At 41.2% G+C, this 22482-nt stretch overlaps 1 protein-coding gene across 8 annotated transcripts in view; it reads left to right on the forward strand.

Moving 5' to 3' along the window:
• Positions 1–22482, forward strand: part of LOC148141886 (phosphatidylinositol-3,5-bisphosphate 3-phosphatase MTMR4-like) — a 186230-nt gene that overhangs the window by 59994 nt on the left and 103754 nt on the right. For 6 of the 8 annotated variants that reach the window (XR_015752364.1, XR_015752365.1, XR_015752367.1 and 3 more), the window contains exons 1-2: positions 2241–2394; positions 8331–8420. Coding sequence is in view for 4 of the 8 variants with exons in the window: in XM_087977442.1 (XP_087833568.1) it covers positions 2350–2394; positions 8331–8420 (135 nt within the window). In the remaining 4 variants the exon portion in view is untranslated. Of the gene's footprint in view, positions 1–2240; positions 2395–8330; positions 8421–22482 lie in introns of those variants that run through there. The other 2 variants (XM_087977444.1, XM_087977443.1) reach the window with 1 other exon arrangement.

The following is a 22482-nucleotide window of genomic DNA, read 5'->3' on the forward strand; positions in this document are numbered from 1 at the left end:
TCCCTGAAGCTATTCTCATAAACCTTTTCTGCACTCTGTCCAATGCATTAACATCCTTCCTATAGTTCATGCCTGGAACTGTATACAGTACTTAGCTGAGGTGTAACCAGTGTCGTTTTTAAGTTCAGTATCACCTTACTACTGTTGTACGTTCGGGTCTCTTGTTTATGAGGCCTGAAACATTTTGCGTTTCATTAACAGGTCCACACTTGCCCTGTCTTTTTTTAATAGCTGATGTACATGTGCATCCTGGTGTCCCTTCTCCTCTACGTTTTTTGGAGTATTACTCTTAATTTTATAGTTGTGTACATCATTGAGCTGCTCGGTGTACTTGAGTTGGGGAGGGAGTTATTAATTGAAGACCTCTGATAGACAAGGAATACGATTCTGAAGTCTGAGTTAAAACAGAAAACGTGGGATTGTAATGTACAGAAATGGCATACCAACCTTGACTCCGTCTTTTAACCAACATTGGTAATGCAGATTTGTAATTTCATTAGAAGAATTAAACAGTGAATCTTGTTACAGCTGGTCCATGACAGCCCTAGTGTACTAACAAATGCGTTTAAACCGTGGTTTTATGTTTATTATACCTCCCTTGAGAGTTTTAATCTCTGATCGATTGTCCAAAGCGGTACGGCAAAAGTAAAAGTTCTCCACAGGAGGGAAAAGAAGTTTCCGCTTGGGCTTTATTTTGCAATGCTCGCTTTTAAATATTTTTAATTACGGCAATTGCGACGATCTTTAAACTACTTTAGTGTGTGGTGTGGGGCAAGTGAGTGCGACTTGAACTTGATAAGATGCAGTTTTCTGCTCATGAGAACCTATTGATCCTTCAAAAAGGCGGTGATAGCTCCCACCAACCAACGCTTGAATTAATCGATCAGGCAAGTTTTATTTTTAAGTATAAAAACACAGCCTGGATGCAACATTGCACAGTATAATTCTATTGTTATGTGAGTCATTGCATGCAGCATTACCATACCGAGTCTGAATCACCAGCAGGGTGGGGCAAAGAGAGGAAAACCGTGATCGATGAGCTGCTGTTTCAGTTGTTCACCATTTACTGATTTTGTCGGTATCATAGCCCCCGGCGAAATGCACAATGGCGAGATGGAACATGATAAATTTAACAATGAAATAATAGGCAGTATGTATTGTTTAAGATAGTTTAAATATCCGCTTTTGTCGAATGTTAGCCTCAGCCCGGCTTTCCAGAGCAGCGTGTCTCCCCATTGGTCATTAATGTCCGGTGCTGAGAAAATTAGCGTGGCATGTTTTATTTTCTAACTGCCTTTTTAAAATATAGAGTTTAGGTCTATTTCTTGTGGAAATAGCGATTTCTCGAAGTTGGCGTTTTAGAACAAATGTTTAAGGGCCTCATTAAACTGGGTTTGTCTCGAACAGTCTTTGCTCCGCCCCTTTCCTTTTTGGGTTCGTCTGGCTGTCTACCCCACCCCCAAGTTTTTATCGCTGCCTTGCCTCCGTTTCTTCTCTCACAGGATCAGGATCTGTGCATTTCTCCTTTCTCCCGTCTTTTAAGAATTCCGGTCTGTCTAGATTTCTTTAGTCCCCACTCGTATGCAGCGTCCACCTAACAATCTCTTCAGCTATACTGTCTCCAGTCATTTTGTGTTTCACTCGTCACCACTATTTTGTTTCATTATGAGAGAGCACCCAGCCCCGATGTTGAGAATACGTTTAACTTTTGTCACTCGAGGGAGATATCAAACTGATATTAGGTACTGATTATTGTTCAAATTAGGTACTGATTAGGTTGTCTGTGCTTGTTGCATCGTTTGATTGCCTGCTATCCATTTTTCAACCATTACTTACTAATAACTGTGTAGAAAAACACTAGTCAATTCAACTATGCACATGCTATGAATTTGAAACAGACTTTAAAGGTCTTGTGAAAAGGGTGTAAATCTTTCAAGGAACCAGTTTTTTTGGATCCAAGAAATTCAAACTGCTCCAGTTGAATACAGACACTTTTCTTGCAGCCTGTGTCTTGTATAATAGCTGACTGCAGAGAGCTGCAGTGGGTGCTTCCTCTGATGCAGTACAGTTTACACAGTACTGATGTTCCGTAGGAGGAGCTACAATCCCTTTTCGCCCTGTCTCTTGAGCAGTAGTACAGCAATATGCACCTGCTGCAGGGAGTGAGCTGATTGGATTAAGCCTGAGAAATGCTTCCTTACATTATTCACTTTCTAGGCAGTGTGAATTCATCATTTTTTATTTGATAGCAGAGACAGCGATGAAGGGGTCTGTACCAGGGTTGAATCCACCCACTATACTTCTGTCTAAGCTCCATGTACTGCAGCATCAGACTGGCCTTCACTGAACATGAGTCTGGCTGCTCACGTCAGCTGTTCCATGCTGAATTGCTTTGTGAGTCTCTGCTTTCTTTTTTCCTTCTATTAGCTTTGCGGCCTGTGCAGCTATGGGTTGCTGGATTATTCTTGATATGCAGTATGTCGGTGGGACCAGGGGGCAAAATCACATTGAATTAATTGATATTATTAGGGAGGAGAGGTCGACTGGTGACTAAGCATATTCTGTTCCACAGGGCCGAGGCAGCTACTGCTTTCAGGTGATCTCATTGATGTGTTGAGTTGGCATTAATTAAAAAATTGATTCATTTAGATATTTCTATTTATTCTGAAGATTGTTCTGTTTTTAATTGTCATTCTTTAATATCCAGTTTTAAGCCATTTTTGCATTTTCCATTGTGGATTGAGATTTATTTTCTGGCTCTTGAATTTTCAGTATGATATTTAAAAGAATACTGTATTTGCCAATTCAAGAGGAATCCAAAGAAAAGCTTCTATTTGTGAATTATAAGTATTTGAAATATATTTACTGACCTTGGTAGCCAGTCAGCCATGCTTTTGTATCCAAAACCAAGGTAGGCTGTCTTCAGATGCTGTTTTAGAGAAATTATGTTATTATTTCAGTCTGAAGGTATGGCATTTTAGTAAGGAACAGCTGTTATGCATTTATAGTTATATCAGTTGAAGTAATTATGTGAAAGCTCACAGCCATTCTTCCTGGGTTTGATTTCCACAGTCCAGTTCATGTAAATAGAGATTTCCATCTACTTAGAATCTTTTGTTATGCATCTATTGTACTTACTAACAGAGAGTTCTATATAATGTCCAGTGGTCGTGTTCTGCTGGGGATTTTCTGCTCAGTGAAATTTCTAATCAATATGCTGCATGGATTGTTTGCAGTCGCCGTCCAGATTGATGGGCTGTGGAATGCTGTGGGGATTAGAAAGTGAAGGCCCAAATTAACAAGCACTAGAGCAGAGTAAGATTTTGCTGCAGAGGGCCTGGACTAACAGGATGTAAACCACAATAGAGATTTATACACTACTGAACAGAGTTGAGAGTTCAGTTTAATGTGCTCTAGAATATTCTGGGTGGTTTGCTGGAGAGGATTCACATTGATAGTTGATGAACCACAAGGAATTATCAGGAGAGGTTCTGGTTTTCTGGCCTGTTGATTGCAGGGATTGTTCAAAGGTCCAGAATAATGAATTGGAGAACAAAGTAGAGATGAATGGACAGAGACCTGGGATGATGTCTTGAGATGTAGGAAGCAGTAGAAGTGGAACTGATAAACCAATTTTAAATTTCCATTAAAAAGTGTTGAAATAAATTGATTTAAAACTGTATATAGTAATAATTTCAGAAGTTAGTCAATTGAATGCATGTGAAGTTAAAGTTGTACCTAGATATTGTGAATGTGACTTCCTGCCCCTATCAATCTAAGCACTTTTCCAAATGCTTCAAGCCATTCCATGTAACTACGAGGCTCCCTTTGCCTGAAGCCAGTACAATTCATCTGATTGGCTATATTCATATTCTTATTAGTGCAAGAAAAAACACCTTGTTGTACAGACGCTGCATTGTAGATTCCCACAGGCTAATTACTTCAGCAAAGTGATGATTGGAGATTGCACTTGGCCAGATTCCAACTGTAACCTCAAGATCAACCATTTCAAGGAAATTGATGCCACAATATTTAGAAGGACCAGCAGTTATGGATACCATATATAATTGATAAAACTAATGATATATATAACACACATTTATGTATTTGGAATCTATAACATACATATTCCTGATCCTTTGTCTACAGTGCTCATGTAGTGCATATCTTCTATTCTTCTATTTTGTCTGATGTTTCAGCTATTAAAATAGATGTTTTATTGCAGCTGTCATGTGCTGAAGTTTGACAGGTCTTGGTGGTCTGAGCTACCTAGAGTGCCCTGGTTGATTCCTTTTCATAATTACTTTATCTATGCCTCCCAATTCACTTATACTTGGGTTCAGTTCTGTACTCTCATTGGTGAGCTCCGAATCATTTCCCAAGATTTCTGTCATTCTAAATTTTGTAATGGCTCCACTGTTCAAATAATTTTGCAGAACATACCTACTTCCAACAATATTGTTCTCTTTAAGCATTGACCAGTACATTAAATGTCCATTCTGTCCATGGACCCTTTTGATTTTGCAAGGCTTTCCTGTTCCATGTTAAGTCAGCTGTTTTTGTTCTTTTTGTCAGGGATCCCATCTTCCATAATACCGTAGTTTTAAAATTGCATCAAGTGCACTGAACAGAAATACTCTATGGCAATGGTCCCCTGAACTTTCAATTTTAGCATAGGTATCATGAACTTACCTGTACCCCTTGCAAATTAAATTTCAGCAATAAAGTTACAAGTGCTTGCCAAATGTAACTGTTTGGATTGATTGATACAACTGAAACGCATTCTTAATACTGTATTACTTAGAAGATGGCAACATATTATGGAGTCATAGAGATGCACAATATGGAAACAGATCCTTTAGTCCAACTTGTCCGTGCTGACCAGATACCCTAAATTCATCTAGTCCTGTTTGCCAGCATTTGACCCATATCCCTTTAAACCCTTCCTATTGATGTACCCATCCAGATGCCTTTTAAATGTAATTGTACCAGCCTCTACCACTTTCTCTGGCAGCTTATTCCATACATGCACCACCTTCTGTGTGAAAACATTGCTCCTTAGGGTCCCTTTTAAATCTTTCCCCTCTCACCTTAACCAATGCCCCCTAGCTTTGGACTCCTGTATCCTGGGAAAAGTATTTTGGCTGTTGGCTGTTTTCCTAACCCTCACGTTTTATAAATTTCTACACTGTCATTCCCCAGCCTCTGATGGTCCAGGGAAAATAGCCCCAGCATATTTAGTTGCTGTCCATAGCTCAAACCCTCCAACCCTGGCACCATGCTTGTAAATCTTTTCTGAACCTTTTCAAGTTTCACAACATCTTTACTATAGCAGAGAGAGCGGAACTGAATGCAGTATTCCAAAAGTGGCCTAACCAACATCCTACACAGCCACAACATGAACTACCAACTCCTATATTCATTGCGCTGACTAATAAAGGCAAGTACCAAACTCCTGTTTCACCACCCTGTCTACTTGTGACCCCACTTTCAAGGAACTATGATCCTCCACTCCAAGGTCTCTTTGTTCTTATGAAGTACTGAATTAAGCATGCTGTGTGGATTCTGAAGTGATACAGTTTGTTAAATCCCTGTATTATCGAATAAACAGTACACAGACAAGCTACTGTGCTGTCCTCTGGGGAGATTACATCAGTCCTTCCAAAGGACATCAAATCAGATTGATATTGAACAAGATTATTCTTGCTGACATTTCTGGAACTAATTTCTCAAACGTACTAGTTTTATAATTTGGAAATTAGGTGGGAATGCTAATGTGTCTCTTATTTTGGAAGGTGGACCATGATGTATTAAACTAAGCAAGCGTTGACTAATTATTTTTGTAACGTGTCACTGACAATAAAATGAATGAAATGTATAGTGTAATGCATTGGTCACTTTGAGACATTTGCATCACTTGGTTTTACACTTGCTTTTGCCAGAAAGTGATGAGTGTACCAGAGCATATTAAGTTTATGCATGTATGAATTAAAAATAGGACTAAGCCATTTGCCCCTGCTGCCTTGTTGTTCCACAAAACAAGTTAGGCAACTTCAACCAGAATGTTAAGACTGAATTTGTCCAGATGTCCCACAATATTGTTGCAGTCAAATCACTACGAACACAAGACAGTACCAATGCAAAACAGTCCTAACTTTATAAGGAAACAAGTTACACTACAATGCTATCTCTAATCCTATTGGCCTTTTTAGATTAGATTCCCTACAGTGCAGAAACAGGCCCTTCGGCCCAACCAGTCCACACCGACCCTCCAAAGAGTAACCCACCCAGACCCATTTCCCTCTGACTCATGCACCTAACACTATGGGCAGTTTAGCATGGCCAGTTCACCTGACCTGCACATCTTTGAATTGTGGGAGGAAACTGGAGCACCCGGAGGAAACCCACGCACACACAGGGAGAATGTTAGGTGCATTGAGAGCATGGTGCTGGAAAAGCACAGCAGGTCAGGCAGCATCTGAGGAGGAGGAGCAGGGCTCATTCCTGATGATGAGCTTATGCCCGAAAAGTCAATTCTCTGCTCCTCTGATGTTGCCTGACCTGCTGTGCTTCTGCAGCACCACACTCTTGACTCTGATCTCCAGTATCTGCAGTCCTCACTTTCTCCCAATGTATCCAGCATCCCTTGCTGTTTGGCCAAGTTAGCAATCTATCTGTGTTTTAGCAGCCAGCAGGCTACTCCACAATTCAAAAAGATCATAGCTTGATCTGATCATGGCCTTAACTCCACTTTCCTGTCCATCCATGACATGATACCTTCAATTCCTTTGTTAGTCAAGAATCTGTCTACTTCTGACTTATAAAGTATTCAGTGCTTCTTCTAACCTCCTCTCTCTGGGTAAGACAGTTCCAGAGATCAGGCATTCAGAAGAATATTCTCATCCCTAAAATGAGAGATCCCTTAATTCTAAAGGATTAGTCCTAAAGTATTAATCCTAGTGTCTCCAACAGGGGAAGCATCCTAATTGTTGAGTAGCTAGTCAGAATTTTTTTTTTTGTCTCAGTAAGATCACCTTTAATTCTGCTAGACTTCATTGGGTACACATCAAACCTGTTCGACCTTTCCCCAGCAAGTAACTTGTCATCCCAGGAATTGGTTGAATGGACTTTCTCTGTATCGTTTCTAATGCAGTTGTGTTCTTTCTTAAATAGGGTGACCAAAACTCTTCACAGTATTGGATCCCTTTGGCACCTCACTTGTTATATTTTACAAGCCTGAAATGATCCATTTATGCCTAATCTCATGTGAACAAACTGATTTTCTGTTCATGCTGACATGTTACCCTCTAAACCATGAGTCTTATTTTTTGCAATAGCCTGGGATGTGGCACCTTGTGTTAAATGATTCTGGAATTCTAAGTTTAGTCCATCTGCAGGTTTCCCTGTACCTATATTGCTCATTACTACATTGTAGAACTCTTAATACATTTTGTCAAACATGATTTCTCTTTCACAAAACCACATTGATATTGCTTAACTGCAATGAAACTTTTAAAATTTTAAGTGTCCTGCTATAGTTCATCTCAACAACAGATTTCAGCTTTTTCTACATGGCTGATATTAACTGGTGTCTAGTTTCCTGCTGTCTGAAGCTCTCCTCTTGAGTACAGGAGTGATGTACTGATAGGGTCTTTCTAGGATCTAGGGGCCATAGGATGGAGTCCTTCAGAATATGGGGCATTTGTTAGCTTTTGTTAGCAGAGTAGTAGTTTAAGGTTTGACTTCCAATCTATACCAATTTGGATTGGAGCAAGCATTGCTGCAATTTATCTCAGAGCCCATGTGTAGCAAAGAGAAGCTATCATCTTAGACTACTGTTTCCTCAGTCATTTGCAGAGCGAGCTTGAGGGTCTGAATGACTGTCTTCTGCTTGTATTTTGTATATTATTTAAACCATATTAAAGAGCTTTACGTTTGTGTTTGAAAGGCTAAGGAACATAATATATGAAAGCAGCAATGGTAATGTGTTCAATTTACATATTCTGAATTCTGGTTAGAGTTTACATAACCTTTGTAATTTGTGACCATCTTGTCTCAATTATTGGTGTGAGGATGTACTGGGCTAGTCATTTTGTTGCAATATGATAAAGCCAAGCTCCTCTTTTTTTTTTGTGTGAAGTACTGTACTGTCCATGAGTGGGACATTTAGGTATCTATTCCTAGTCAAAATACATCCAGCATCTTTAACCTCCATGGAAGTTGCTGCACAAGTTCATGTTTCTATTGTAGTTTCTTCAATTCTAAGCATGCCATGCATGTTGTGTGTTTGGTATCTGCCTTTCTGATGCCATGTCTGCTTTTCTTGCCAGGGTGAGGAGGGGCCACCCAGTTTGGAGTACATTCAGGCCAAGGATTTATTCCCGCGGAAAGAGCTGGTAAAGGAGGACGACGACCTGCAGGTAGAGTCTGCTCACTGACGATCTCTTTGTCCCCAGCAAAATGCTTTGCTGTATGATGTTGCACAGTCTGTCAAGCTTTTGCTCCTCATTTCGCAGTAGTTAAGTTCCATGTGCCAGTGCTTTCCTTCCTCACTTGATGGTGGCACACTACTTGCAGCATGGCGCAGCACACATTGAATATTCCATTATTATTACACACCATGCAAATAATGTTAATATTCTTGAATAGATCTGTTCAAACTACAGGAAAATACCCTTGTACTAGTTAGTCATAGAGATCTACATATGGAAACAGACCCATCGGTCCAACTTGTACTTGTCGATCAGTTATTCTGATCTAATCTAGTTCCATTTGCCAGCACCTGGCCCAAGTGCCTCTAAACCCTTCCTATTCATATACCTATCTAGATGCCTTTTAAATGTTGTAATTGGACCAGCCTCCACCACTTCCTCTGGCAGCTCATTCCATACACGCACCACCATCTGCATGAAAAAATTGCCCCTTAGGTCCCTTTTTAAATCTTTCTCCTCTCACCCTAAATCTATGCTCTCTAGTTCTGGACTCCCCCACCCCAGGGAAAAGATCTATCCACGCCCGTCATGATTTTATAAACCTCTATAAGGTCATCCCTCAGCCTCCGATGCTCCAGGGAAAACAGCCCCAGCCTATTCAGCATCTCCCTATACGTAAAATCCTCCAACCCTGGCAACATGCTTGTAAATCTTTTCTGAACCCTTTCAAGTTTCACAATATCCTTCTGATACGAGGGAGACCAGAATTGCACACAATATTCCTGAAGTTGCCTAACCAATGTCCTGTACGGTTGTAACATGACCTCCCAATTCCTATACTTAGTCATCTGACTAATAAAGAAAATCATTCTAAATGCCGCCTTCACTATCCTATCGACCTGCGACTCCACTTTCAAGGAACAATGAACCTGCACTCTAAGGTCTCTTTGTCCAGCAACACTCTCCAGGACCTGACCATTAAGTGTATAAGTCCTGCTCTGATTTGCCTTTCCAAAATGTAGCACCTCACATTTGTCTGCCACTCCTCAGCCCATTGGCCTGGATCTGATCAAGATTAAGTTGCACTGTGAGGTAAACTCCTTCGCTGTCCCTACACCTCCAGTTTTGGTGTAATCATCAAACTTACTAACTATAATCTCCTGTGTTCACATCCAAATCATTTATATAAATGACGAAAAGCTACTTGTTGGTCTTTTCTGCCTTATTGCTCCAAATCACAAGTGACAGATTTATAATCGGAGTGCTTTAGTTAGCTATTTTTCTTTTCCACTGTTACTGGATGCTTTACACTGTTTAAGTACCTATTAGAAACATTAAAACTAGATGCCATATAACTTTGTGAACATACTGAACAAAATTGCTTGTAATTCTTAGCAAAGCTTTTTACGTACAGAATCATCACTACGTTTGGCACTGCTGGGTCGGCATGGATTTGTGTTTGGGATCTTGGTGTCCATGTACACAGATCTCTGAAAGTTGCCACCCAGGTAAATAGTGCGGTGAAGAAGACATATGGTGTACTGGCTTTTATTGGTAGAGGAATTGAGTTCCGGAGTCCTGAGGTCATGTTGCAGTTGTATAAGACTCTGGTGCAGCTGCATCTGGAGTATTGTGTGCAGTTTTGGTCGCCATACTATAGGAAGGATGTGGAGGCACTGGAACGGGTGCAGAGGAGGTTTACCAGGATGTTGCCTGGTATGGTAGGAAGATCGTATGAAAGGCTGAGGCACTTGGGGCTGTTTTCATTGGAGAAAAGAAGGTTTAGGGGTGACTTGGTAGAGGTGTACAGATGATTAGGGGTTTAGATAGGGTTGACTATGAGAACCTTTTTCCACGTATGGAGTCAGCTATTACGAGGGGGCATAGCTTTAAATTAAGGGGTGGTAGGTATAGGACAGATGTTAGGGGTAGATTCTTTACTCAGCGAGTCGTGAGTTCATGGAATGCCCTGCCAGTAGCAGTGGTGGACTCTCCCTCTTTATGGGCATTTACACGGGCATTGGATAGACATATGGAGGATAGTGGGCTAGTGTAGGTTAGGTGCGCTTGGATCGGCGCAACATCGAGGGCCAAAGGGCCTGTACTGCACTGTATTTTTCTATGTTCTATGTCTAATGGATTCTGTTTGTAGCCTTTTTGTTTTACACTTTATTGCTACTCATAAAAGCTCAACATGAAAGAACCATTCATAATACAACTGCCACAGACTAACACCTTTTACTGCTGCCCTAGTGCCGAATATATATGATCTGCTATTTACATTAATACTTCACTACGTTCCAATGACAAAATGCATTTTAAATATTACAACAAGCATAGTTTGAGGGCATGATTTCTAGTGGATTGTTCCAGTTAAGTGGGCAGCAGACACTCATACAGTTAATTTGTTTTTCTTTAATAATCATTTGGGGGAATGTGGCAAATTCCAACATTTATTGTCCATTCTTTTTAGGCCCTGAGAAGGTGATGGTAAGCTGCCTTCATGAACTGCTGCAATCCAGGTGGTGTAGGTAGAGCCACAATGCTGTTAAGGAGGGAATTCCAGGATATTTATCCAACAACACTTTGAAGGAGTAGTAATTCTCCAAACCAGGATGGAGAATAGCTTGGAGAGGAACTTGCAAGTGGTGGTATTCCCATGTACTAACTGCCGTAGCCCTTTGAGATGGTAGTGGTCATGGTTTTTGGAAGGTGCTGCCTAACAGCTATGGTGAATTTCTTCAGTGCGACATATAGGTGGTGATAGCACAACTACCATCTCAATTTTTGACCTTATGATGAAGGGAAGGTCATTGAAGCAGATGTAGCTGACTTGGCCTAAGATGTTACCCTACAGAATTTCTGTGGAGATGTCTTAGAGTTGAAATGATTGACCCTCCCACAAGGCTTTGTGCTTGGTATGATTTCATCAAGTAGAGATTTTTCCCTTCACTTCCTATTTGTTCCACTCCTGCAAGGACTCCTTGATGTCTCACTTGGTCAAATTTGGCCTTCATGTTATTTTGATAACATGAACTTTCTACTGAACAGGTAAAACTATTTTCTATTAGCGATCTTCTACAGCGCAATTTTCTGTAGCGGTTTTCTATACCGCAAGGTTGCAGAGGAACACAACTGTCACGTTATTGCTGAACGACCTGTATGCTAGACTGGGTAAGGATGGTAAATTGCATGAACAGTCACTCATATCTCCCCACTGGAATTCAGCGCTCTTGTCGACACTTGAATCAAGACCAGAATGATGTGACAGACAAAACAGACAGACTGAACAACAGTTTGCAGGTTATTGCGATGTAAATGTTACTTGATAACTGTTGATGACCCTCTACTTTTTGTCATTTACATAAAATGATTTGGATGCGAGCATAAGAGGTACAGTTAGCAAGTTTGCAAATGACACCAAAATTGGAGGTGTAGTGGACAGCGAAGAGGGTTACCTCAGATTACAACAGGATCTGGACCAGGTGAGCCAATGGGCTGAGAAGTGGCAGATGGAGTTTAATTCAGATAAATGTGAGGTGCTGCATTTTGGGAAAGCAAATCTTAGCAGGATTTATACACTTAATGGTAAGGTCCTAGGGAGTGTTGCTGAACAAAGAGACCTTGGAGTGCAGGTTCATAGCTCCTTGAAAGTGGAGTCGCAGGTAAATACGATAGTGAAGAAGGCGTTTGGTATGCTTTCCTTTATTGGTCAGAGTATTGAGTACAGGACATTGGTTAGGCCACTGTTGGAATATTGTGTGCAATTCTGGTCTCCTTCCTATCGGAAAGATGTTGCGAAGCTTGAAAGGGTTCAGAAAAGATTTACAAGGATGTTGCCAGGGTTGGAGGATCTGAGCTACAGAGAGAGGCTGAACAGGCTGGGGCTGTTTTCTCTGGAGTGTCAGAGGCTGAGGTTTACAGAATTGAGGGGCATGGAAAGGATAAATAGGCAAAGTCTTTTCCCTGAGGTTGGGGAGTCCAGAACTGGAGGGCATAGGTTTAGGGTGAGAGGGGAAAGATATAAAAGAGACCTAAGGGGCAACGTTTTCACGCAGAGGGTGGTACGTGTATGGAATGAGCTGCCAGAGGATGTGGTGGAGGCTGGTACAATTGCAACATTTAAGAGGCATTTGGATGGGTATATAAATAGAAAGGGTTTGGAGGGATATGGGCCGGGTGCTGGCAGGTGGGTCTAGATTGGGTTGGGATATCTGGTCGGCATGGACGGGTTGGACCGGAGGGTCTGTTTCCATGCTGTACATCTCTATGACTCTGACCTGTCCTGTCATTTTACTGATATTTGAGAGTGATGGGAAAGTAATTGGCTGGATTGAATTTGTCCTGCTTTTTGAGTGCAGCTTCATGCATTTTCAGGTTGATGTCAGTGTTGTAGCTGTACTGGAACAGCTTGACTAGGGAATGGCAAGATTTGGTCCACATGTCTTCGATACCATGTTGGAATGTTGTAAGGGCTCATAGCCTCCGCAGTATCCAGTGTCTTCGGATAGTTCTTGATTTTGAGGAAGCTGAGATGGAGCCTCAGCATTCAACATTTCTGGCTGAAGGATATTGCAAATGCTTCTGTCCTTTTTCACTGATATGTTTTGGACTTCTCTGTCATTGAGGATGAGAATATTTGAGGAGCTTCCTCGGCCAGCCCACCATCCTTCTCGACTGTGACAGCATTACAAAGTTGAAACATTGATTGTGGAATTGCTTAACCCTGTTTGTCAGTTGCTGCTTAAGCTATTTGGCAAGAGTAGTCCTAAATTAGTAGATCAGTTTGAAATCTATCCTATTGAGCACAGTAGTAGTACCAATGGTTTGTCTTTGTCTCCATGAGGCCTGTGAGGAGGTCACTCCTACACATATTGTCATGGAGAGGTTGAGGCAGGAGGGAAGGTGGAGATACATCGTAATCAGCAGGAGATTTCCTTGCCAATCGTTGACGTGATACCATTGGACATCAAGGGCTGCCAGGACAACTCCCTTTTGACCTGGTACCACTGTGCTGCCACCACACTCTCTGCTCTGTCTCGCTGGCAGGATGGTGTTAGTGTTGTGTGGAACTTTGTGTAAAGCATGATTGTGAGAGTATAACTATCAAGTGGTTGCTTGGGTAGTCTGTGAGATAGTTCTCCCAGATTTGGAAGGAAGACTTTGGGGAGTTCACAAGGCTGGTTTTGCTGTCAGTTCCTGGTTCTTCGGCAAGCGCATAGTCATCTGTTTTGTTTCATTCTTTTTATTAAATCCATTCGCCTTTGATACAACTGAATGGCTTCCTTTGGTCATTGCGGAGGGGAGTTGACAAATAACCATATCGGTGTGGGTTGCAGTCAACATGTACAGGTCATTCTTCTATAATGTGCATTTCATCAGCACAAATTGACTGTAATGCAATTCACGAATTGTGAGCATTATTTTGATAATGTGAACTTTCTACTGAACAGGTATAACTATTTTCTATTCGTGATCTTTAACAGTGCGATTTTCTGTAGCGGTTTCGATCGCGCAATTTTTCTGGAGAGCAAGGTTGTAGAGGAACACAATTGTGGCATTATAGCGGAACAACCTGTAAGCTAGACTGGGTAAGGATGGCAAACTGCTTTTTATAAAAGTCATCAGTGAAGCAGTTGGGTTTTTTTAAACAAAAACCAATACTGGTTTCGTGGTCATGAGTATACTTTTAATTCTAGACTGCCATGGTGGAATTTAAACTCTAGTCTCAGAGCATGATGTAGACTACTAATCAAGAACAGTGGTTGCTTTTATGTCATTTAAGTTTGTTCATGGGATGTAAGTCCAGTCAGTATATTTTATTATTTATTCTTAATTGTTCTTGAAGGAAAGTTCCCTTCCGGAACTGCTGCACCATATGGTGGGCCTGTCGGTAGAGCTATTAGGAAGCAGGTATCAAGACTTTGATCCAGGGACAGTGAAGGAATGGTGAAAATTCCAAATACAGAAGAGAACTTGCAGGCTCCAATGCTTCTGCAGCCAATGTTCTTCTGGGTGATCGAGGTTATTGAATTGGAACATCCTGTAGCAGGAGTCTTGGTGAGTTATTATAGTGCATCTTGTAGATGGTAGGCACTACATGTCACTGTTTGTCAGTGATGGAAGGTGTTTAAGGTGGATTGTGTGTCAATTAAACTTTATCCTGGATTGGAACTCAATCAGCCCTAAATATTGATTCCCTCCCCCCACCAACCAGGTGGGTGCTTTATGTACATTGCAGGACTTGGCTATGTTTGCTCTCTCCTTGCAATAAAGCTGGATCATCTATGTGATAGGTTAAAGGTGTTGATTAGCGTCACAACACATTCAATTTTTTAAATCCTCAACTAGGATTTTTCAGTCATGTCAGCAGGATGATGCATGAGGTCTGGACTTTGTTGAAGTGTTCTGGTGGTTGAGGAACATACTATTGTTAAATACAAATTGGTGGGAAAGTGAATGTCTATGAATTATGAATTGCCACATTGCTGACCAATTTGCAGCATTCTGCATTTACATGTTAAATGCACTTGAGTTTAGCACAATGTTTAATCTATTAAATTAATGTGAAGATGCCCTCTTGATGTGTGAATTGTTAATTTTCACAATAACTGTCAACTAGCTTCTTCCCAGAAAGCAAGCACTTGTAAGTGTGGAGTTTTTTCTTGTTGTGAAGGTTGTGTTTATTGTGAATGTTCCCACCAGGTAGCGCAAACAGTGGCCTTAATTTCGGAAATGAACTGACAGCACGGAAGTGACTGAAGTGTAAATAATCAGGAGAGGAGCCCTACTTTGTACATGGCAGATGATGAGGCAGTGGCTGGAGAGGCCAGGCAGACCCACCCCCATTCTTTGCCCTGCCCCCCTGAAGAACCAACTTCCACTTCACTACCCTGCCTTTCTGATAGGAGCATGCCTGCTGATGTCACTGCACACAAATCTGTGTTGTCATCATTGTGTGTGCAGATGCTTCCTATAGCAGTTGGGTGACATCACTGGCTATGCATGTGCAACAGCCATAGTGCATTTTGCATAATCACTCTGAAATCCAAAACTGTCTTGTGTAATAGAGAGCAACAGCTGAGAGTCTCACTGGGAGAGGTGGAATTAAAATACAGCTTTCCATGTTCTTTGCTTTAATGTCCCACATTCAAGTTTCACTGCAGAGGTCAGAGTGTCTGCCCTTCTCCAGTTACAGTCGTAGAGATGTTCAGCACAGAAATAGTCTCTTCAGTCCAACTCATCTATGCCGACCAGATATCATAACCTAATCTAATCCAATTTGCCAGCATTTGGCCCATATCTCCCTCAACCCTTCCTATTGGTGTACCCATCCAGATGCTTTTCAAATGTTGTAATTGTACCAGCCTCCACCACTTCCTCTGCCAGCTTATTCCATCCATGCACCATCCTCTGCATGAAAAATTGCACCTTAGGTTCCTTTTATACTTTCTCTTAAAACTATGTCCTCTAGTTTTGGATCCCCCACCCTGCAATTTACAATTTAAAATGTAAACTCCAATTAATTTGTGCTAATAATTAGGTTAAATTAAATTTTAGTAAGTTGGATCTGGGATCTTGCCGATTGTAAAAGAAGTATTTCTTTTTTAAAAAGAAATAGATCATGTTGTTAAGTTCCCCTTTGTGGAACTTTAAGTTCTCAACCAACTACTAAAGGAATGGTATGAATGAAACTGTCTTAACCTTAGGGTGATCAGATCTTCAGAGCACTTTGATGGACATACTATTGAATTGCAGGATAATGTGGCATTCCTCTCAATCCTATTCTAATCAATTAAGTTTTTGACTATATTAATAAAATTTTACCACTTTTGGCCAGCTCCAGCAGAAAACAAAATTGAATTGCACTTTCAACAACTTGAAATTAAAAGTATAGATGTTCTCTGCCACATTATTATTGAGAGAAAGCAGCTTTCTTGACATTGCCTCAGCATTGGGGGAGATATCAACGTACATCTGTTTATTCGGTTTTTTGGCATCCTTGGCAACAAGGGAGAACACAAATGAAGAGAGAGTCCTAGCAGGCAAGGCTTGAATGAAGGCTGAACACTGCTATGTTATAGCAGTGATAACATTTTAAAAATAACTCATTGACTGTAAACTGCTTTGGAGTTTTTTTGAGATCTTGGAAACTTATCTAAATGTAAGTATGTCTGTCCTTACTAAACAGCTGATACAACACTGGGCAAACAGCCTCCAATTCAAAGATATTTTCTGTTGATGTTTTAGGAATCAAAATTGAGTGTATTTGTCATAAAATCACTGAAGACTAGTTTTCAATTTTTAAGTTTATGATTTTTGACTGTAAAGGACTAAGTTTTAATTTTTATGGTTCTGATTGTGGACTGAAATGAGAAAAGGACTTTTTTTTTAAACCAAGGATTGTGTAAAAGATGCTTCAACTTTCCAAAACAAATTGTTTGACAACAACCTAAGTGCTGTTGAGCTGCAGTTTGCTCAAGCAGTGAGCAAGTCTAATTGCACATGAGCTGGAGCCAAGGGATAGGAATAGACATTTAGCCAGTAGCAGGTAGCTAATTGGCCTGGTTTAATGGCAACCTGTTATCAATAACAAAGGCCTTCTGCCTGTCAACAACTGTGTGAATAACTCCCAGGTAACTGATCAGTTCATGGGCAGAAGCCATCAGACCTGAAAATGTGTTGCTGGAAAAGCGCAGCAGGTCAGGCAGCATCCAAGGAACTGGAGAATCGACGTTTCGGGCATAAGCCCGAAGAAGGGCTTATGCCCGAAACGTCGATTCTCCTGTTCCTTGGATGCTGCCTGACCTGATGCGCTTTTCCAGCAACACATTTTCAGCTCTGATCTCCAGCATCTGCAGTCCTCACTTTCTCCTAGAAGCCAACAGACCTCAAGAAAGCTAAGTGCCATCCTTTATCTGTACCAAGAATAGCTTGACCCTGAAGAAAGTCCATTTATTTCTTCTCTTCAGTTGCTGTAATCTTTGACTTTTAACTAATAGTTCAGAGATGTAGGTGTGAGCGAACTCCCTTGTACCTTTTAAGCAAGTTAAAGTATCTGGAGTGGGAAGATCAAGGAGCAACCAGTTCTAAAAAGGCAAAAGGATCACTGAGCAGACCTTTTGAACAGGGACCATTGGACTGTCTTCCCAATCTTTCTCCCAATCATGACACTTTTTTTTTCCCTGTGTGTGCACATGCCTGCATTGGGGAAGTTTTATAAAGAAATTAGTGTTTTAACTAGTAAGTTTGTTGACAGTTCATTGTTTACCAGTAGCTAGAATCCATTTTCTTGTAATAAATAGTACACGTTACTGAGAGTTTGCCATGTAAAGTGATTTGATTTGATTTATTGTAATCACATGTACCTAAGTACAGTGAAAAGCTTTGTTTTGCGATCAGTACAGGAAGATCATTGCAAACAAGAACATGCAGATCATAGGGTTATAAGAAATGTTAGAATAAGATTTGCTCCAGAGAGCTCTCAAAGTGATTAGTGTGTTTATCAGTTTGTTGTACTGGTAGCTCTGCCATAAACGTGCATAAAGCAGTATTGTCTTGCTATTTTAGGAAGGAATATTTTAGTCAAAATCTGTCAGAGCAAGAAACAACAGTGTTGAACAATTGGTAATTTACAGCACTGGAAGGGGTAATTTGAGTTCATAGGGTCCATGCTGTATGAGAGCAACTTCTACAGACGTGATGTATGTTGATTTAAATTAGATGGATATGATTGATGATAAGCCACAGAAATAAAACAAGTCTCTGTTAAATACACAGAACTGGTGGTGTTTTTAATCAATCTGTTCAGGGATTTTATGACCCACCTCTGAAGTAGGTGGGACTTGAGCCTGGGCCTCCTGGCTCAGAGCTAGGGGCACAGAAGTGCCACAAAAGCTCCCACAGAGATCTACAAAAGACAGTCTGTTCAGGTATTACACACTCATGGAGCAGATGGGACTTGAACCTCAGCCTTCTACCTCAGAGATGGGGACACTACCACTACACCAGAAGAGGTGGTGTTATAGATGTTTTCTAATCAACCTATTCAGAGATGTTATCACACTCCGGTGTATCCGAGATATCTGTGGGAAACTAGGGAAGTGATTGTTGGGCTCCTTGCTGACATATTTGGATCATCGATAGTCACAGGTGAGGTATCAGAAGACTGCAAGTTAGTTAATGTGGTGCTACTATTTAAGAAAGGTCGTAACAAAAAGCCAGGGAACTATAGACTGGTGAGCCTAAAATCGGTGGTGGAGGGAATCCTGAGGGACAGGACCTCTATGTCTTGGAAAGGTAAGGACCGATTGAGGATAGTTACCATGGCGCTGTGCATGGGAAATCATGTTTCACTAACTTGTTTGAGTTTTTTGAAGAAGTAACAAAGAGGATTGCTGAGGGAAGAGCAGTGGATGTGATCTATATGGACTTCAGTAAGACGTACAACAAGGTTCCTTACGGTAGACTGGTTAGCAAGGTTAGATCACGTGGAATACAGGGAGCACCAGCCATTTGGATACTGAACTGGCTCAAAAGTAGAAGACAAGTTGGTGGTGGAAGGTTGCTCGTCATACTGAAGGCCTGCGACTAGTGGTGTGCAACAAGGATTGGTGCTGGGTTCACTGCTTTTCATCATTTATATAAATGATTTAGATGTGAACATAGGAGGTATAGTTAGTAAGTTTGCAGATGACCCCAAAATTGGAGGTGTAGTGGATAGTGAAGAAGGTTACCTCAGAACAACAGAATCTTAATTAGATGAGCCAATGGGCAGAGGAGTGACAGTTGGAGTTTAATTTAGATAAGTGTACAGTACTGCATTTGGAAAGGCAAATCAAGAAAGAACTTGTATACTTAATGGAAAAGTACTGAAGTGTTGCTGAACATTTGGAGTGCAGATTCGTAGTTCCTTGAAAGTGGAATTGCAGGTAAATATGATAGTGTAGAAGGCATTTCATATGCTTTCCTCTGTTGGTCAGAGCATTGAGTGTAGGTGTTGGGAGATCATAGAATAGAGTGGTGCTGGAAAAGCACAGCAGGTCAGAACAATCCAAGGAGCAGGAAAATCGACGTTTCGGGCAAAAGCCCCTCTTCACCAAGTTGAGAGATCATGTTGTGGTTATGCAGAGCATTGGTTAGGCCACTTCTGGAATATTGTGTGCCTCCCTCCTATCAGAAGGATAGGGTTCAGAAAAGATTTACAAGGACCTTGCCAGGGTTGGACGAAGCTGAGTAAGCTGTGGCTCTTTTCCCTGGAGTGTCGGAGGCTGAGGGGTTACCTTAGAGAGATTTAGAAAATCATGAGGAGCATGGATAGGGTAAATAGATAAGGTCTTTCCCCTGGGTTGGGAGAGTCCAGAACGAGAGGACAGAGGTTTGGGGTGAGAGAGAAACAATTTAAAAGGGACCTAAGGGGCAAAGTTTTCACGCAAAATGTGCATGTATAGAATGAGCTGCCAGAGGAAGTGGGTGGAGGCTGGTACAATTGCAACATTTAAAAGGCATCTGGATGGGTACGTGAATAAGAAGAGTTTAGAGGGATATGGGCCAAGTGCTGGCAAATGTGACTAGATTAATTTAGGATATCTGCTTGACATTGGCAAGTTGGATCGAAGGGTGTGTTTCCGTGCTGTACATCTGTATGACGTTTTGACCTCTGGAGTGGGTAGGACCTGAACCTGGGCCTCGTGTACCACTAGTATGTGTACTACCACTGTGTCACAAGGGGCCCCTGTACATTTTCTAATCAATGTTTTAGAGATGTTATTATACACTTCTGGAGCAAATGGAACCTGAACCTACCAAAATGATACTTTGCTTGCTCAGAGGTAGCAGTATTATCATTATGCCACAAGAGGGCCCCAGAGCTGATGTTATAAATATATCTGGTCATTAAGATTCTGATTGGCTTTATTCAATGGGATCAATTGAGAAGACCTATTGATACCTTATTCTTGTGGAACCATGTTTTCCAGACTTTAGTTGCCACATTTGCTAATACAACAACAGTGTTCACACTTCAAAAGAATTGAATTGGCTGGAAAGCCCTTTAAAAATATCCTGTGGATGTGGAAAGATTGACTTGATCGTAACATCTACAATCCATTAAATTGTGGTTAAACTATTGCATATTCTTTTAAAATCTGACACAGCTCATGAAGGAAACTCTGAACGGTTCTCTCACTGTTGGCATTAATATTGAACTGTGGCACAGGTGCTGGTAAAGATCTGTGGAAAACTCATTTGAAATGTATCTTAGATAAAAGATTTTTCAAAAATTCTGAAGGTCCATTTTTCCTGTGCAGATTGTACTGCAAAAATGTCCTCGCTGTGAACTTGATCATGTTTATCCCAATTATGATGATGATGAATATCAGCAACATTTCCAACAACTTACTTGGTTGTTACTGTACAAGATTGCTGCAATACAGAAAGAACTCCTTGACCCTATTGATGCATGATGTGGTGGTGCAGATGTTGGACTTTGGTGGACAAAATTAAAAATCTCTCAATGCCAGGCTGTAGTCCAACAGGTTTATTTGAAAGTAAAACCTTTTGGAGCACTGCTCGTCAGATAACGAGTCAAGGAAGATTAGGGAACAGAAGACATAGAGTAAAGTTGGAAGTTATAAAGGAGTAGAAGTTGTTTTTTGAATTAGAGGCCAGTGATCAGTGGTGTTCCACAGGGATCAATTCTGGGTCCTCGTTTGTCATTTATATGAACAATTTGGATGACAATATAGAAGGCATGTTAGTAAGTTTGCAGACAACACCAAAATTGCTGGCACCATAGACAATGAAGAAAGTTTTCTAAGATTACAAAGGGATTTTGATCAAATGGGTCAGTGAGTTGAAAAATGGCAGATGGGGTTCAATCTGGACAAATGCGAAGTATTGCATTTTGGTACAACAAACAAGGATAGGGATTTTACACTGAATGACAGGGCCTTTGGTAGTGTTTTAGAACAGTGGAACCAAGTGTGCCAATACATAATGTTTTGAAGTTTGTGTCACATATAGTTCAAAGAAGAGACACATATAGTTCAAAGACATTTGGCATGTTTGCCTTTATTGCTCAGTCATAGAGTCATAGAGATGTACAGCATGGTCCAACTCGTCCATGCCAACCAGATATCCCAACCCAATCTAGTCCCACCTGCCAGCACCCGGCCCATATCCCTCCAAACCCTTCCTAATCAAACACCCATCCAAATGCCTCTTAAATGTTGCAATTGTAGCAACCTCCACCACTTCCTCTGGCAGCTCATGCCATACCCATACCACCCTCTGTGTGAAAATCGTTTAATATTAGGAGTTGGGAAGTCATGCTGCGGTTGTACAGGACATTGATGAGGCCTGTTTAGATTACTTTACAGTGTGGAAACAGGCCCTTCGGCCCAACAAGTCCACACCGACCCGCCGAAGCGCAAACCACCCATACCCCTACATTTACCCCTTACCTAACACTACGGACAATTTAGCTGTAATGGAAACTTTATGAACCAAAGTACTGATCATCCAAATAATTGAAGTTAGTGCTTTCAGAGCATTCGATTTATCAGGAGGCAAAGTCCTGATTTGGCTACATTTGTGACAGTATGGCGTTAATTCTGTCCCTGCACCACCAGCAAACCACGACCACTACATAGTTATAGAGTTGTACAGCACAGAAACAAAACATTCAGTCCAACCAGTCCAGGCCGGTCGTAATCCCAAACTAGACGAATCCCACCTGCCTGACCTTGGCCCGTATCCCTCCAAACATTATTTATTCATTTACTTATCTAAATGTGGGATTGGATTAGATTAGATTAGATTAGATTCCCTACAGTATGGAAACCGACCAAGTCCACACCTGCCTTCGGAAGAGTAACCCACCCAGACCCATGGACAATTTAGCATGGCCAATCCACCTGACCTCATCTTTGGACTGTGGGAGGAAACCAGAGCACCCGGAGGAAACCCATGCAGACATGGAGAATGTGCAAACTGCACACAGCCAGTCGCCCGAGGCTGGAAACAAACCTGGGTCCCTCGCGCTGTGAGG

The sequence above is a fragment of the Chiloscyllium plagiosum genome, unplaced genomic scaffold (genome assembly GCF_037043375.1).
Source record: "Chiloscyllium plagiosum isolate Xiang-an unplaced genomic scaffold, Cpla_swu_hap1 HiC_scaffold_31, whole genome shotgun sequence".
Classification (NCBI taxonomy): Eukaryota; Metazoa; Chordata; class Chondrichthyes; order Orectolobiformes; family Hemiscylliidae; genus Chiloscyllium; species Chiloscyllium plagiosum.